Source organism: Balaenoptera acutorostrata, chromosome 8 (genome assembly GCF_949987535.1).
Source record: "Balaenoptera acutorostrata chromosome 8, mBalAcu1.1, whole genome shotgun sequence".
Lineage (NCBI taxonomy): Eukaryota > Metazoa > Chordata > Mammalia > Artiodactyla > Balaenopteridae > Balaenoptera > Balaenoptera acutorostrata.
Genome location: NC_080071.1, coordinates 73,614,168 through 73,632,167, shown reverse-complemented (window position 1 = coordinate 73,632,167; position 18,000 = coordinate 73,614,168). Strand labels below are relative to the sequence as shown.

The following is an 18,000-nucleotide window of genomic DNA, read 5'->3' as shown; positions in this document are numbered from 1 at the left end:
ATGATCCTGATTTGGGGGAAATTATGTGTGCATGGGGGGACTATAGTTATGAGGTAATTTTTGATTTATTATGAATCTCTCTATATTTTTAAGATATAGCCTTTTCTCTCTCAGCCTCCAGACATGTGGATCCTTGGCTGTCTTGGACGTAGCAGGGAAACTTACCTTAAAAACCTATGAGACTGGTGAAGGTCTAGAAATAAAGTGGCTGAAATGATGCATGACATGAGAATAGGATTTAAAAATAGAATTTTTCAGTTGAAGGGACCGCTGCTGAGGGCAAGATGCATAAAGTTTTAAACAATCATGAAGTACAAGGAGAGAGAGAACACGGACTGAGTTGCCAAATCCCAGAAAAAAAATTGTTTTGAAACAAGTCTTGATTTCTTGCTTAGCCACCTTGTCACCTGAAAGAGGTTAAAGGCAAGTAAAAGGAAGTAATGTTTTACATACCGCCACTAATTAAATGAAATCAGGCCTAAACACCATGGTGAAGGCTGAGAATCTGGGCAGGTTTGAGGAAGCGTTTCCTAGCGTGTGTGTCTCCTGGGCAGGTGCCGGAGAGCCAGAGCTCGACCAAGGCCGCTGAACAGCTCCTAAAAGGAGACGGTGGGCTACAGTCAGCATCTTTTGGAGGGGAGCACTGCTGGTCCATTAATATCCCCCCAATCTTTAAGTGTAGAGTCTTAGGCTGTTCTGTAAGCTCTGGCCTTGTCCTGCATTGGTTTTCATAATACGGATCTGAAAGGGAAGCCTGGAAGCACTGGTAAGCACGGGGACTCTGGGGTCCCCCTCCCCTGCGTTATCTCAAACAGGAGAACCCCATCTGCCAAGGATGGTGCTTGACAGGCAGTCTGACCAGAGGCTGGAGGATGGAGAGGAAGGTCTTTGAAGACCACGCCCCTTCCCAGCTCCAGAAGTAAGGGATACAGAATTCTTTCAAAGAAAAAGTAAAACTGCCAAGATGACAGAAGCTACAACCACTTGGAGCAGCTTAGCAGAAGCTTGGAGTCAACAGACTGGCATCTATTCACACGCCGTAGTAATTCCAATTCTCCTTAGCAGGCTTATTCCTGACGGGGAACTGGAGCCAAGACTTCAGGAATAGTACACTTCCTTGAGAGGTGTGAAAAGAACTGGGCTGAACTTTCAGCAGCTCTGGAATGGGTATCGCGTGGTGAGAGGCATCAATATCGAGGGATGTGGGACCGACTCTTTGAAGCTCTGAACCCAGAGAGGGAGATGTCTGTCATTTTTTCCTATTTCAGTGTTGCCTCACTGCACCACCCTAGGAAAGACCACTGCCCTCTCTGGGCTTCAGGTTTTTCAATCTAAATGGAATATAATCTGAACAAAGTTCGTCTTGAAGTAGAAATACAAGTCCTATACAGAGAAAGAATTGAAAAGCATTTCAATGTTTACTGCAGCCTCTTTAAAAAGCAGGCAGAGGAAATTATAGGGCAAAAATCTCCTTTTCCCTCTCATATTTCCCTTTCCTTGCTAAGCTCTCTATTACACAGATCATATTAGCCACTCTGCCCTCCTTCCCTGCGCTACCAAGAGCATCGCAAAGCTCTCAGTTGGGCTATGAACACACAAATTCACAGCCTTACCTGAAAGAGGAGTGGTAACTGTAAACACTCATAGCTTAAGACCTTTTCTTTACCCCACATCAGGGGGTAGAAACACATGCACGTGAGGGAAGAAGATTTGGGGAGGGAGGGGTCTTATGAAACACTGAGACATCTGGGTGGATGGAGAGCCAGGGTATCTGTTTTATCCTTCCCTCTCCCTGTAATAAGAAGGCAGTTAGCAGGAGGTGATTGAGTAATTGCCCTCACCTTGCCATTGACTTGTGCCCTTGGCTTGGCCTGACTTGTGGGAAAGAAAGAGAACACGGTGACCTGGAATCTCTGAAATTTCAGCCTGGTGGCCTGGAACCTTGGAAACAGGCCCAGCCCACTGCTGTATGCAAATAGCCCAATTCTGGCCAGCAAGGTTTATCAAAGTTATGTTTTTCTATTAAGTCAGGCAAAGGACTGAGGGCAAATCAGCCTTTAATTTTAGCTCTTTGGTAACAATGGCGATGGTAATGGTAAGTTGTACAGAAAGATACATGGACAGTATATAGCACATTTAGGTCATTAGAAATATGGATATGATTATGAATATCCACATAAAATATGACCTTCTTTCTTTCTGCCAGCCCTTGTGGCACTTGGTTTGTTTATTATGCTGATCATGTTTGACTTTACGGAATTGGATGTTATTTAAATTCAATTATTGTAAGGTTAAGTTCTTCTTTCTAGTACCAGTTGAGTAAATTTAGAGGCAGTTAGAGGGAATAGGTACATTTGTCTTATACCAGACATAAGGGAGAAAAGCACTGCAGGAATAAAATAATTATCATGAAAATAGAAAAACATGGTTTGGAGGGTTTGGTTTGGGTTTGTGTGTTTGTTTTCCATGTCTCTTTTTGTATTCCTTTTTTTTGAACTGATGAACAGGAAAGCTGGAAAATTTTCCATGAAGAGGGAGGCAGATTGTGTGTGTGTGTGTGTGTGTGTGTGTGTCTGTGTGTGGTGTGTTTGTGAAAGTAAGCTGCTGGTATGAGAGAACTAGAAATAATTATGCAGTTAATTGAATTCAGTGTAGATAACTAAAGCTCATTAAGGCCTTAAATCTTTTTTTTTTTTTCTACTTAGTAATAGAGTCTTTCTTTTTTAAATCGAATTATCTTGCAACAATTCTCTATTTACTCTACCGGTATTGACACACTGTGGGTCTCCTAAAGCCAGGGTTTGGCCTTGGTGCCATTGGGAGGGGAAGTGAGAAGCTTGGGCCTGGCCTGGCTGGAAAGGGAGCGTGTAAAGTGCTATGGATGAGTGGCCAGAAATGGCTCCACCCAGAAAACAAATTGCTGCCTGTACACTGCCTGACACAACATGCAGAGAATTCAGAATGGCTTGTCTGTATATAATAATGGATTCTAGGGCCATGGGGATCTTTGAAGGTCATCATGTCAATCAGCCTGCCTCCCAGAGATAAGGGGGAAACTTGCTTCATCACCCTGCTGGACAGCAGAAGCCACACCCCCTCCTGTTTATCTACCACAACCTTTGCTGGTAAGAAGGTCCTCATGATAGGTCATCTTTCTTGATCCCAATTCCAGGGTACATTGACCTCTCTCCCGTCTGTGGAATCAAGAAATCACTGTCTGGTGTCCTGCAGGAAGAAGACACTGAAAGCTTCTAGGTTCTCCTTCTGTTCACTGGCCCCATCAGTGCTCCCTGTTTGTCTCCTCCCTCCCAGCTCTGCTCCCCCAACCCAGATCACAGCTACACAGATAGTTGGTCGATATCGCGGACCAGGTTGGTGGTGCCCATAAAGTTGGGAGGATGTGTTATGGATAAGCCTTCCTGTTAGCAGGTCCCCCAGAATATGTGGAGTCCCGGGAGTGGTACAAAACAGTTCTTTGCTTTCCCTGTCAACTATCTTTCCTCATAGAGACTACCTAGGATGGACATTGAGGAGTCTCTACTTTCCTTGGCATTCCTCCTAATGCACCTCCACAATCTCAATCAACTTTCCTATTCCTGTGCCCATTCCTCCCACTTCAATACACACAGGTTCCACTCCACTCAAGAGGGGAAATTCTGATTTTAAGGCGTTGGGTCCTCTGAGTCTTCACAGTGGAGCATCTACAAGGCAAGTGAAACTTTCCTTATTAATACAGACCACATCTCAGAGGAAACTTTAATGCATTCTTATGCTTATAAAAATCTGTCTCCTTTTTATTTTTTTTTTTTAATTTGGCTACGCCACGCTGCTGGCGGGATCTAGTTCCTAACCGGGGATTGAACCTGAGCCCTTGGCAGTGAAAGCACCGAGTCCTAACCACTGGACCGCCAGCGAACTCCCCAAAATCACTGACTCTTAATTTTGACTTAACAAGTGTCTCCCCCCAGCCAAGGGCTGGAGTGAGAGGAGGGAGTGAGAGGGGGGAGTGAGAGGAGGGAGTGAGAGGGGGAGTTAGAGCCACTCTGTCCCTTTCACCACCACATCAATTAATACCCTGTGAACACTGCCTGCCTGGAATTGGGTTCGGAGGAGAGGGGCAAAGGGGAAAAGCGTTTCTGCCGTTGCGTTGATACATTAACAGGGATTCAGCGAGGCCATCTCTCTTTGTCAGGGCTGGAAAAGTAAGGATCCGATGAACAAGGCTGCTGGGGGTGGGAGAAGGGATGGGAGGCAGGGGTCACGGGAGTGGGCAGAGACACTGTGGGTGTGGGCAGCCCGATGGACAGAACTGGTTTCAGAGCCTTACCCTGCCTTTCTTTCAGCAAGTAACAACCTCTCTGAGTGGGTACCCTCATAGAGTAAAGCAGGAGAAATAATTATTAGCCTCATTCAGTTATTGAGGTAGTAGATGATATAATGTCTATAAAAGCACTTTGTTAGAACTGTGAGATGTTTATAACATTAGGATTATTAATAAGAAGGGAATCTTATTCAAAGGAGGGAGAAAGGAAGGAAAGAAACTGATCAGTGTTTGAAGTAGGTGAGAAGGTGGCCTTAGAGACAAGGAGATCAGCCATAACCTCTATTATAACCCTTTCCATATTCGCCTAGCATTTACTGAGACCTTATTTTGTGCCAGGCAGGGTGCTAAATATATTTTCTTACTACCCTCCTCCCCCAGTTTCACAGATGAGCCATTTTATTTTAATAGAAAGGACCCTCAGTGCTGCCAGCAATTCTACTTACTTCTCTAGTCTAATCACTCTTAAAACTCTCCCAGATGACTATTTTATGCCAGTTCTCAGACCTCCAACACCTCCTCCACCACCTGCACTCTCAGTCCATGGCTTTGCTTAATCTAGAAAATGGAAGAAATAGAAAGAAAACTTGCCAAATCCATGGTTAATTCTCAGTTCTTATCCAACTGGACCCGACAGCAGCTTTTGACAGGACTCCCTGTTTCCTGAAAGACTTTGTCTCCTTCTTCAGCTTTTGGAGCTTCACATTCTCTTCTCAGCCCACGGACCTTCCCTCTCAGGTTCTTCTGGTTCTTTCCCGTCTCCTAAGCTCTGACATCTTGGCATCTTCCAGGAAGCAGCCCTGGTATCCCTCCCTTTTCCCACCTGCACACACTCCTGGGCTCGTGGCTTTAAACACCATTTGTATGCCAGTGACTCTCAAAGGTATATCTTGAGGCTGGACCTCTCCCCTAAAGTCCAGACAAATATATATTGCCATCCCAATTTCATGTCTTCACTTGGATATTTAACAGGTATCTCAAAATTGACACATCTCCAAATGAGTTCCCAATCTACCCTCCAAAACCTGCCCCCCCTCAGTCTTTCCCATCTCAACTGAAGGCAACACTCCAGCCTTCTCACTGCTCAGACCTTCGTCATCCTTGACTTTTCTCCTCTCATCTACCACACCCAATCCATCAGCAAATCTTAATATCTGTATCTTCAAAAATATACCCAGAAACTTCCTCAGAACTTCCATTGCTATCTTCAAAAATATACCCAGAAGTTTCTCAGAACTTCCATTGCTACCCTGCTGGTCCAAAACACCATCACCGCTCACCTGGATTACAGCCTCCTGGCTCCCTACTTGGCCCGTACTTCCTCCTAGTCTATTTTCAATACAGCAGCCAGAAGCATCCTGTCACACGTGGTCAGATCATGTCACTCTCCTCTGCTCAAAACAAGCTCATGATTTCCCACTTCCTTCATAAAAAATGCCAAGTCCTTAAAAAGGCCCACAAGCCTTGTCTGACTTGTCCCCTATTCTTGATCCCCATTATATCTCTGACCTCATGTCCTAATCGCTGTCCTTCCATTCACTCTAGCCCAGACACACCAGCCTCTTTGGTGTCCCTAGAACATGCTAGGTATGCTTCTGCCTCAGGGCCTTTGCACTTGATGTTCTCTCTGCCCAGCCCCATATACCTGCATGGCTTGCTCCCTCATCATCCTCAGGTCTTCACTCAAATGTCCCCATTTTTAGAATTTCAACTTGTCCCCTCCCTGGTATTCCATTTTCCTTTTCCCTGCTTATTTTTCTCCATAGCACATAACAACATCTCAGGTACTTATAGTTTACTTGTTTATCATCTTAAAATGTCTGTCCCTCTTGACTAGAGAATTTTGATTAGTAGCATTCACTGCTGTATCCCTGTCACCTAGAAAAGAACTTGGAACATACTAGATGTATATTTGATGAATAAACGAATGATTGAATGAGGCCCAGAGAGGTTAAGCAACTTGCCCAGGGTCACACAGATTATAAGAGCCTGGGTATACCCGAATCTGTCTGGGATTAGGGTCCAAGCTCTTAACCACCATGTTAGTCTCAATAAAGGGAAATGTCCCTAAACTGCACCCCAAGGCTATTGTTTCCTTTGTTCTGATCTCTCAGAGCTGCAAACTACAGCAGGACTGGGGCTGTCTTTGCTTCACTAGACTATTTTTTTCTTTCTGCTCAGTGGCAAGGATGCCTGGTGCCTATGTGGGTGGAAGGGGAAGTCTTTGGCTTACCTGCCACTGCCACGGCAAGTAGGTAACCTAAGGACTCCAGAAGCAAGGCCTTTCAGATTGAGAGGGGAGAAAAATTGAAGCAAGGCAGAAGTAAACAGAAAGAAATCTGTGAATGGAGAAATGACTGGAGTCTTGTGCCTGCAGCTTGCTGTGTTATTTGGCAGCAAGGGAAATCCATCCTGTTCTCTTCCCCACACGCCAGCTCAGCCACAGCCAAGGGCTATGGACAACCTTGTCCCGCCTCTAGCATGACCCCACTTAACCCATCCAAGCGGCCTCCTGTTCAGCCTCCCCAGGGAAAGAGGGCCCCCAAACACTCTCAGTGATCCCTGGTAACACAGAGGACAGTCCTGGGCCAGAAGGGAGACCTGTGTCCCGACCCCTTACCCACCTCACCAGGGTGGACTCGCTTAGGCATTTCTTTTATCTCAACCTCCCTCTAGGCTTAGTTGACCCTTTACTTAAGGCATGGCTCCCGTCTTACCTATTTGATCGTCGGAGCATAGATTAGAGTTGTAGTAGAAAAAAACTATGAAACTAAAGTCCTTATGGAAAGGCGAGTTCGAATTGGAATATTTTCACAAGAGGACTTACTTGGGCCAGGCTCTGTGTCCAGCACTTTGCATGCATGATCTCACTCCACTCTTACAGCCAGGCTCTGAGGAGGTAAGAGTTGCCTGCAAAGGAAAGATGAAGAAACAGAGCCTCACAGAGGTTAAGAGCCTTGCCCAAGTTTGCACAGCCAGTAAGCGCTGAAGAGGCGTTTAAACCTAAGGACTTGGTCTCCCAAAACCATGCCCTTCACCCGTCCCTTACACTGTGTCCCATGGGGGCCCGGGGATTAGAGAAGATCCGTTTTTCTTGCCTTAGTCATTCCCAGCGTGGCCTCTGGGCCCCAAAGCTCCAAGCCGTTCATTGAGGAAGCGTCTGGTGCCCTTTGCATTTAAGGAGCTGCTCTGCGCTGCGGAGTTTGCTGAACACTGCAGACAGGTCTGTAGTAATCCTCCAGCCCAAAGGCTGGGCCCTCAGGAGCTGGGCCAGAGGGGCCTGTCCTCTGCCTTACCCTGGTGCCTGGCCAGCCAGTAAATGCACCTTTATTGTGCAACTATGACGTGCCCAGTCCTATGGGTCATGCAGGAGCATCCCAAATCCCAGAGGAAACAGCTGAAGACTGATTAGGGGCCAAACTGTGGGTGATGACGCAGGGAGAGAGGATGGGTCCGTAGCTGGCAGTCATGGGAGACTTGGCGGAAGGGCTGGAGCTGCACCAGGGAGGGAGAGACACAGAAGAGACCCATGGGCACAGGTGTGGGAGGGACAGGAGGAGCCCACGTGCAAGGGGGGCATGAGCAGAGTGTGATGAGAAGTTCAGAGTCTGATGTCAGAAAGACCCGGCTTTACGTTCTGGCCGTGCCACTGGTTGGCTGAGTGACCACTTTTTTAAAAAACTAAATTTATTTATTTTTGGCTGTGTTGGCTCTTTTTTGCTGTGTGCAGGCTTTCTCTAGTTGCAGCAGGCGGGCGCTACTCTTCGTTGCGGTGTACAGGCTTCTCCTTGTGGTGGCTTCTTTTGTTGCAGAGCATGGGCTCTAGGCGCGCGGGCTTCAGTAGTTGTGGCGCACGGGTTTAGTTGCTCCGCAGCATGTGGGATCTTCCTGGACCAGGGCTCAAACCTGTGTACACTGCATTGGCAGGCGGATTCTTAACCACTGCACCACTAGGGAAGTCCCTGGCTGAGTAACCTTGAGTTGGTCATTTAACCTTTCTCTTCAATAGGGGTCTCTGTTATATTGAGAGATGTTTATCACCTCAATTTCCACGTTCCACCATTTTAACTTTTAACAGAGTTTACTGCAAAGAACACCTTCCTTCAGTCTAACCTGAACCTGGCTGGCTGTTGGCTCATTTCCATTTTTCCTTTCTTGAAGAAGCACAGGTTGACCAGTCAAAGACGGTACAGTGTCCAGGTTCAGGCTTCTTAGAAGCCCTAAACACAAAAAAGATTATGGCCCTCCTCCCCAATGTACATAAAAATATGCTAAATCATAAAATAAAAAACTTACGTGAATGCCAAGGTTAAAATAGCTTCTCTGCAGGTTCTTCTTTCTAAAATCCTGGATTGCTTCCTTCATCAAAGTTAAACTTTTCTAACAGCTTTGGTGTCCTTGCTTTCTAATATTTGTGGCACCGAAAGCAAGTCCCTATCCTGCCTTTTGGGTTGTCTGGCGCCAAGAGAAAGCGTGGGGGACCGGGAGCTCCAGGGGAAACTGCATACCTTTGGCCTCTTGGCCTGTGGCCAGGCACTGGGACCAGGCCAGGTCATGCTCCCTCCTTCTCCAGATAACTCGGGGGCTCCAGTGATGGTCCCACATCCAGAGCCACGATGGAGAGCCCAGGTCTTGTTATCAGATATGCCTGGCCAGCGGCTCTTCCTCCCTTGTCTCATGGCTGCCGTTTGGAAAGCAAGGAGAACAGCCTTTGCTGTTGCTTGGCACCGTTGCCAGGGGCCGGAAGTAATGTCTCTTACTTGATTGGCAATTTGACATGGCTGCTTAACAACCCGATTAATCAAACCCAGCTCATCCTTTAGAACTAACGAGCCTAAGAAACACTGCCATGAATAATGAGGGCTTTTGCCTCTCCCTCAGCACCTCTCCGCAACCTCCCCCTCCTATTTTTTTCTCAGAACCACACAGCAGTTTCTCAATACCAAGGGCCTCAATGGCTATGGTGAGTGCCCGCAACGTGGGCATCTCCTGCCTGTTCTACTTCTCTCCCTGGAGCTACCGCTGCCCACCTGGAGCCAGAGGCTGGCCATGTCCTAGAGGAGCAAAACCTCTTATTCATCAAACAGCTGTGTGTGCGCTGCACTGTTAAAGTTGGATGGAGTGTGGGATTTCCCTGGCGGTCCAGTGGTTTAGACTCTGTGCTTCCACTGCAGGGGGCGCAGGTTCGATCTCTGGTTGGGGAACTCAGATCCCACATGCCGCGGGGCACGGCCACAAACAAAAAAACGTGGGATGGATTGTCTAATTGTTTCAGGCACTGTACTAGGTGCTAAGGGTGCAAAGATGGATATAAGATACATATTGCTTCTGTGAGGGGTCACAGTGTAGTGACCCAGAGGCACATGGGGAAGTGCTCTCACAGCGGGCATAGGAAGGCTCCAGGCCTTCAGCCACAGTGAGGGGGCCTGTCAACACTGGAGGATCAGAGTGGGGAACCAGGGAGGACTTTATGGGGATGAGGCGCCCTGAGTATTTCTGCCACCATGTTCCTTCATTGTACATATATACAGGGAGTGCTGGGCACTGAGTGAGGTGCTGGGGTCCCAAGGTCAACAAGATGGACATGGTTCCCGTTCTTATGGAGTGGGCAGTCTCATCCCCGTTCCTCAGGGCCAGGCAGGAAACCTGGGCAGACGCCTGACTTATGTTTTCACTCACTCAAACACAAAGATTGTTGAGGACCTGCTGAGAGTAGGCTAGGTGCTGGGGGAATGGGGTGCAAAGATGAATGACCCCCCCCATACCTGCCTTCCAGGGCTCCTCTGGGAGATAGGCATATGCAGAGAGCCTCATAAGGTTGTGCTGATACGGCCCTCAGTGATCAAGGCATTGCACTCAACCTAGAGAAATCAGGGATGACTCCCTGTAGGAGGTGGCTTTGGAACCATCATGAAGACAGAGAAGCAGTTTGACAGGTATACCAGGTGCCAAAGGACACTCTAGAACACATCCAGGCCAAGGGGCAGTCTTTGAATGATACAAGTTGAAGTGAAAGGAAAGGATGATTCCAAGCATCTTGGGAGGAAATGGCTGGTTCTACAGTCTACAGCCAAGAGCATGATTAAATATACAAATGAAGCTCTGTGACTTATAGGTCAGGAGCTCCTGTGCCTGCTTATTCAAAGTTGGGAACAAGATGTGGTTTCCTGAATAGTGAAATCCCCAAACTAACAGAGACATGGCTTAAGTGGCCATATCCCAAATACATCAGCGTGGGGAGTAGGGAATGGGGCTGTGCACGGCAGCTCCTGGATCCTTTGATAGGAGTGAGGCAGAAGACATTTTCCCAAAATAGATGAGTTGGGGGAGGGAGGGCATAGGAAGTAAGGAAGGGGGAGGCCACGGGATAGATCAGAAGGGATCACAGGTTGGGGAGTTGGATGGGCCTCCGCTGCTAAAGTCCCTGAGAAGGTATATGAAGGCGTTGGGTAGACAGGAGTCAGCAAGAAGAAATGATAGACCCTGAGTGAGGAGGGAGAAAAAGAACACACAGGGGGAGAGAGGGGAAAGGGAGGGGAGAGGAGAGAAGAGGAGTCAGGGAGGGAGGCTCAAGGAGGCACTCTGGGGCCGCAGCATCAGGCCCAGCAGGAAGCAGACGCAGGCTTCAGTCGTGGTCATGGGACGTATGGTCGCAGCGTGCTCTGGAGACTGAGCCCAGCTCTGCGGTCCACTCACAAGGGGCTTCAAATCCAGCCACCGTCTTTGCCTCCCTGCTTCGAGGCCTGCCCCAGGCTGGGCTTCCCAGTCACTCCCAACCAGGCCCGAGGGACGTGCCCAGAGGGCCCCAGGCCTTCAGAGAGGGCACCTGCCCAGCCTCCTAGGTCCCCAGGATTCAGGCCTGCCTGCTATGTTTTTGTCACTCTGGGGCCATGGGCAAGAGGCTTCACAGAGGGGACCTGGGTCTCTACGGGCTGTCCTTCAGAAGAGCGCAAAAGCTCAGAACCAGAGCTCCGGACCCAGGCAAAATGATCCTCACAACATACTGTATTCAAAACTTGGATTCGCTGTTGACATTTGACTATGGGGAGATTTTACATTAAAAAGTGCCACCTAGATTCCCACATGTACAGCTGATAATGGCTGTCCCTTTCACTGGGGTCTGGGCCCTCCAATCCGTCCTAATCCCCACCAGCTGGCTTCTGTCACTTGTGTTGCCTGTCTGGCCCTGAGAGCACTTGAGTTTGAGACCCCTGGCTGAGCCTTTAAAGAGAAGTCTATCTAGGCTGACACCCCGTTTAGATGGCAGAGGGCTTCCGCAGAAATCCCCCGACTCATTTCCACAGAAACCCTAGGACTTGGGCAGTACCGAGTAGGAGCCAGGCTCAGCATTGTTAGCTGACTTCACGGAAGCCGGGGATCTGGAGCCCAGGCCTCCCCCGTAGTGTCTGGGGCCTCCCAGCTAAGCCTGTGGTCTGGGCTGCCCCGAGACGGGGAGGGCTGGGGGGCAAACCATCACTCAGGCGGCCAGACCCCCAACGCCACCTCCAGACGGCGGCGCTCGGGCCTCACCACCCTCCGCCTCTCTCCCTGCAGGGGGAGCTGCTGAGCCCGTGCCGCTGCGACGGCTCGGTCAAGTGCACGCACCAGCCTTGCCTCATCAAGTGGATCAGCGAGCGGGGCTGCTGGAGCTGCGAGCTGTGCTACTACAAGTACCACGTCATCGCCATCAGCACAAAGAACCCTCTGCAGGTACAACCGGGGGCTGCCCGCTGGGACGCTGGGGCTCCGGCCCGGGGTTTCCCACGCCCCCTGCTTTTCGGCGGGAGGACGACTTCACCTTAGAGTCTGGGCGGTTTGGAGAAAAAGAACGAGATGGGCCAGGTGGGCGAGACCGCGGATGGCAACCCGGCAGGAGGGGGTGAAAGAATTTTTGTGTTTTCTCTTAAGCCTCAGCCGGAAGAGGAGAAAGGGATTGGGGCCAAGAGAGAGAAATAGATACAGAAGTAAAGAAATGTGGAGAATTAGATGGAAGAGAGAGAATAAGTGAGCTAATGGATGACTGAATGAATGGATGAAATCAGAAAGATAAGGAAAAGGAATAGGAAGAAAAGAGGGGAGGGAGGGAAGGAGGGAGGAAAAAAACAAGAAAGAAAGACCAGAGGACAGACGAGTGCAGGAGGGGAAAAAGATAGGGTGGGAGGGTGAGGAGAAAGACAGTGATAAAGCTAAGGGCGTAAAAGAAGAAACAAAGAGAGAGGAGACTCAGTGGTACTTCCCAAACTTGAATGTATCATTCACCGGGAACCTTGACAAAACACAGACTGTGATTCAGGCGTGTGGGGTGGGGCCTGAGATCCTGAGTCTCTAACGAGCTATCGAATGATGCTGATGTTGCTGAAGGATGGCCATAGACCATCCTTCCTGTGACACGGGACTAGAGAAAAACGGAGACGAGACAGGAGAGGGAAGCAGAGGAAAGGAGAAGAGGGAGCAAGAAGGAAGAAAGAAATGGGAGAGACTCTGAAGAGTTGTCTGCGAAGGGCAAGGGCAGGAGGGTCAGGGCTCGGGTGGGCTCTGCGAAACAGCTTCACACAGGGCTGGACCTGTCAGAACTGAGGGCTCCCCCACCGTCCTCCCCGACCCCTCCCGCCCTGCCCCGGACACATCCATCACCCCCAAGGAGCTGGCAGGCCCTGCATCGAGTCGTAAATCCTCCAAATCACACAGCTCCCCCCTGTGAGGCACATACAGAGAGAGAGCGCTTTGCTTCTGAAAATACCTCCACACACGCATGGTCAGCCAGTTAAGTTGCCACATAATCAATTAACCAGCACGCTAGTGAGGGTGGGAACTCCAGCAGCTTGGCACCGTTGTCTCTCTCCTCCTCTCCGAGGGGGTGGGAGAGTCAATCCTGCAGCCCCAGGAGGGCGAATGCTCTGGGGGTGATGGTGGCATAGGATCTTTGCGTGAAGGGCAGCTGGAAACACCTGGAGTTGCAGTGTCCACACATGAGGGCCAGGGGGGAGGCTTATTTCCCGAAGGAGGCATTAGAGCCCCCAGGCACCTCGGCCATCCTGATAGTGTACCAAGGGGTCAGAATAAGAAGTGCTTCTCCCTGCTCTGGTTCCATCTTTAGCCAGCCATTCATTCCCAAATCTTGAAGTGTCTTAAAATAGCAGTGCCCTGAGGCAGCTGACTCCACTCCCTGGAGTGCCTTAACTCTTCCCTTCCTTCTCAGCTGATTCAAACCTTGGAAAAGGGTCAGAGTCCAAACCCACAAGCCCACCCCCCAAGTGCCCCCTTGGCTCCGCCCTTGGCTCATAAACAGGAATCAGCCCTTGACACAAAAAATGAAGAACCATTTAGGGATAACTTTTTCCTGGGGGTAAAGAAAAGAAAAGGTCATTCTAATCTCATAAGTGCGGTAAGCAGATGGCAGTATTGACAAATTTGATCTATGGCTTTATTCTTAAGTTACTACCGTGTCTTTAACTGAGTTTTTAGTCACTGGAGACTCTCTGATTCTGTTACTTCTGGATTGTGAGTGGACCATTGCAGTCAATGGTGTGTGCTCAGTAAATGCCATTTCACTTTTCTAGATAGTACCAGAAGAAGGATGTAGTCTGGACCAGCAGCAGTGTTGTGTGACTGTGTCCCAGATTGTCCCAATTGCATGTCCTGGGCTCGGGCTCAGCCAAGTGTGAGACGGCTGCTTGCTCAGCCATGGTGGGGCAACTTCTGCTCTCCCAGGCCAGCCCGACCGTCTGTGGTACAGGATGGAGCAGGCAGGCCCTGCCACGAGCGAGCAGAGCAATGGACGGGGTGCCGGAGCTACCTCTGCCATCGGAGTAGGAAAGTTTCTTCCAGGTCTCAGATCTCTCACCTCTTGGTTCATGCCCCGTGCAATGCTGTGAGAAACAGAGGACAGGACAGCACGTTATTTCAGTGACCCTCTGCAATCTCTGTTTCTAGAAAGAGCCCCTTGAGAAAGGGGACATTTCAGGGTAGCCTTGTGGTCTCAAGGTTCTGTGACTGCTTCTCACCCTCTTTGCTACACCTGAACTACAATCGTATTAATGAGCATTTAGTTAGTGCTAACTGGGGACCTGTCACTGTTCTAGGTATTCCCATATATTATCACATTTAATACTGAAAATAACCCAATGTACTATTATTATTCCCAGTTTACAGATGAGACAGTAGAGGCACGGAGGGGTCAGCAGTTTGTCCAAGGTCACCCTGGTGGAGCAGGGTTACATCCAAAGGGTCTGACTTCTGAGTCTGGCCCTTAACCTCTACCCTGCAGTGCCCAGCACGGAGTTTGCTAAGTACAGTTACAAGTAGCCCCACCTTGACATGCATAGCTGTACTTTTGCTGAAACATAATGAAGAACAGAAATGATGGCAGCGTGTACCCTTCAGAGCACTGATTAATTTCACTTAACCATCACAATACTCTAGGAAGCAGGAGGGACCAATTATCTCCACTTTTTGGAAGTCTTGATGATTTTTTTTTCTAATAATTTTTTTTTTTTGTAAATTTATTTATTTATTTTTGGCTGCATTGGATCTTTGTTGCTGCGCGGGCTTTCTCTAGTTGTGGCGAGCCGGGGCCCCTCCTCATTGTGGTGCGCGGGCTTCTCATTGCAGTGGCTTCTCTTGTTGCGGAGCACAGGTCCTAGGTGCACGGGCTTCAGCAGTTGCAGCACACGGGCTCAGCAGTTGTGGCTTGCAAGCTCCAGAGCACAGGCTCAGTAGTTGTGGCGCACAGGCTTAGTTGCTCCGCGGCATGTAGGATCTTCCTGGACCAGGGCTCGAACCCGTGTCCCCTGCATTAGCAGGCGGATTCCCAACCACTGCGCCACCAGGGAAGCCCCTTGATGATTTATTGACTTCTCCTAGGTCACAGTCCACAAGCTGGAGAAGAGCTGGGCTAGGATTGGGTCGCCTGGCCCTTGCTCACTTCCCCTTCCTGTTATAAGGAAGGAATCATCCCGTCTTCACGCGCTTTCGTCTTTGTCTCTCCATTTGCTGCACAGCAGGGCACGGAGAAGTCTCAGGACGCTGCGATCAGGATCTCGCTGGGGACGAAGCTCTGGGGGTCTGGCGGTGGCAGAGCCTGGTGCCTCTGGAGCCCTTCTCCCCTTCCCCGCCTCCCTGGGAGACTGCAGAGCTCTCCTGTCCTCTGCTTTCTCCTTGCCGCTCTGTGGAGCCTCCCGTCGGACAGACAGGAGGAGAGCCTTGTGCATATCACCCCGTCCTGTTCTTTCTTCTTCCTGCTTCAAATTGTAGTCGGGAGCGCTGTTTAGTTTCCTCAGGTGGCTTAGGGGCTGGTAGGAAGGGGCTTTAGGGATTAAGGGGAGCTTCCTGTGCCTCTCCATTTGGGGATTTTTGAAGTCTGGAGCAGAAAGGGAGGGTATTGATGTCACAGCGGTGGAAACAAAAAGTTCAGTCAGGAGCGCTTCACAGACAGTGAGGCAGGCTCTGGAAGAAGCATTTGTCGTCTAAGAGAGAAGTCGGTCGGATCAGACCATCTTCTGGAAAATGCCTTTGTTATGTGTAACCCTAGGCTGGAGACTGGAAAATGTAAAGGCCCAATTACCTGTGATGGGATGCGATCTGTATAATTAAGTGCAAAGGCTAATGTCCTAAATCTAGACTAGCAAGCAAAATGTTTTCCAGTAGTTACAGCTCCTTAGGGGCCTCTGGTCAGTCCTGGCTGGAGCCAGAATCAGTGCTTCCATCCAGGCCATTTAATGTGCAGGGAGGGCTCACTGTTGGCAGAAGGAAGGTTGTCCGCCTTTCCTTGAGAGTTCTGAAATGCCTCTGAAATACCTCCTGAAATGTCTCCTGAAATGCCTTCTGGGGGTGCTCTCTGCAGGGCATTATGCAAACTGCTACAATCAGGAGATAGTCCTTCCCTCCACCTTCCCAAACCAGATCCTGTCACTTCCCTTCTTAAAACTGTTCAAGAGCATCATGTTTACTCTTATGATAAAGTCAAAAATCTGAGCATTTTCTTCAAGCTCCCACGTGGTCTTCCCTTCTTATTTTCCCAGTCGTCTCACCCCATACTCCCTGCTCTCTGCTGCGCCCTCTCTGGTCTTCTTCCAGGTTTTCATGTTCACCATGCTTTCTTCTGTCACAGGGCCTTTGCACATGCTCTTCCCCCTGCTGGAGCATGCTTCCCTCCTCTCTTTGCCCAGTAAATTCCCAGTCAACTCACTGCTTCCTCTGGGAAGTGAAATCCCCTATCATAGACTCTCACATGCCATGTACCTCCCTTTCTTACTCCAGATGGATTGCTGTAGTAAATAATTATTTGGTTGTCTGTGTTCCCTAGATGAAAAGCCCCGTGAAGGCAGAAGTCTTGTATGTTTTTGCTTACTGCTTTGTCTTCAGCACTTAGCAGGATGCCTGGCACACAGAGAATACCCAGTACATATTTGCTGAGCAAGAGCATGAATAAACTCCAAACTAAAATCCAACTCATGGCTCATCTAGGCCTATGCTACCTGGACCAGCCATAGACTCACAGAATTTTGGAGTGGAAACCCACCCACACACTAGCCTCCAACCCATCCATCAATACTGTTATTAGCATAGTGCTTTTTTCTGTTTAAAAAAACCCTGAAATCTCAGTGCTCATATACGGTCAGTAAATTATACTGTTTTTCTTACCTCTCCCTCACATCCTGTGTCCTCTCTTTGTCTGTTGAATTGGTAATCTCTAGCATGTATATTAAATGACATGCCAAGTGTTGTTGTAGAAAACAAGTGAAAAAAAGAAAAAAAAAAAAGGCCTGTGCCCTCTCAGCACCTGTTAGTGAGAAAATAATGTGTTGCTCAGAAAAGAATATTCTGGGGACCTGGAACACCACCTACACTCTGCATTTCCACTTTTTCTTCACATTTTTCTGTCTGTATCCTCATCAACCACAAAGGCCTTCCTTCCCAGCCATGCCCGCCCAGAACCCCCTCCCTGTAATGACTTCTGATCATTTAGTGTGATACAGGTTTCCTCCACATCAAAAGCACAGTGTCAGCCTCAGAAACTTGCAAAAATAGCCATCTCATGACAAGCTGGAAAGCCCAGGTTTAAATCCAGAGGCGAGAGGCTGGGACAGCAGAAGGAGGAGGGATGGGAATGGGATGGACACGGGGTAAGGGCATCCAAGCCACCGCTAACCCGCCGTTCTCTTCTCTGCAGTGGCAGGCCATCTCTCTGACAGTCATTGAGAAGGTTCAGATTGCGGCCGCCATCCTGGGTTCCCTCTTCCTCATCGCCAGTATCTCTTGGCTCATCTGGTCGACCTTCAGCCCCTCAGCAAAATGGCAGCGCCAAGACCTCCTCTTCCAGATCTGCTACGGGATGTATGGATTCATGGATGTGGTGTGCATAGGTGGGTCCGGGGCTGGTCTCTGCCGGAAGTGGGGAGCTGCATACTGATGCATTAGACACATCCCTCAGGGTCCCTCCCTCTTGAAGGTCAAAGCGGAGGTGGCACCAGGCTGGAGACCTGTGAGCCCAGGAGGGGCCAGTGGCTTAGATTTGAGGGGTGAGTAGGGAGTAGGAGGAGGCAGAGCAAAGGAGGAAGATCTAGGTCTTTCCCAAGCAAAGCTGCCCTTCCCACTTGAAGATAAGAATAAGGAGCCTTGTCCTAAAAGTATCTGAGAAAGGTAGGTGGGTCAGTCTACCTGCCTCAAGCAAGTTGTGG

General features: G+C 49.3%; 1 protein-coding gene across 1 annotated transcript in view; it reads left to right on the top strand.

The window, feature by feature from the left end:
- The window catches only part of MARCHF4 (membrane associated ring-CH-type finger 4), a 100,845-nt gene that overhangs the window by 65,974 nt on the left and 16,871 nt on the right, over positions 1-18,000 (top strand). The window contains exons 2-3 of the mRNA XM_007187882.2: positions 11,876-12,031; positions 17,493-17,685. Coding sequence (XP_007187944.1) covers positions 11,876-12,031; positions 17,493-17,685 — 349 coding nt within the window. The remainder of the gene's footprint in view (positions 1-11,875; positions 12,032-17,492; positions 17,686-18,000) is intronic.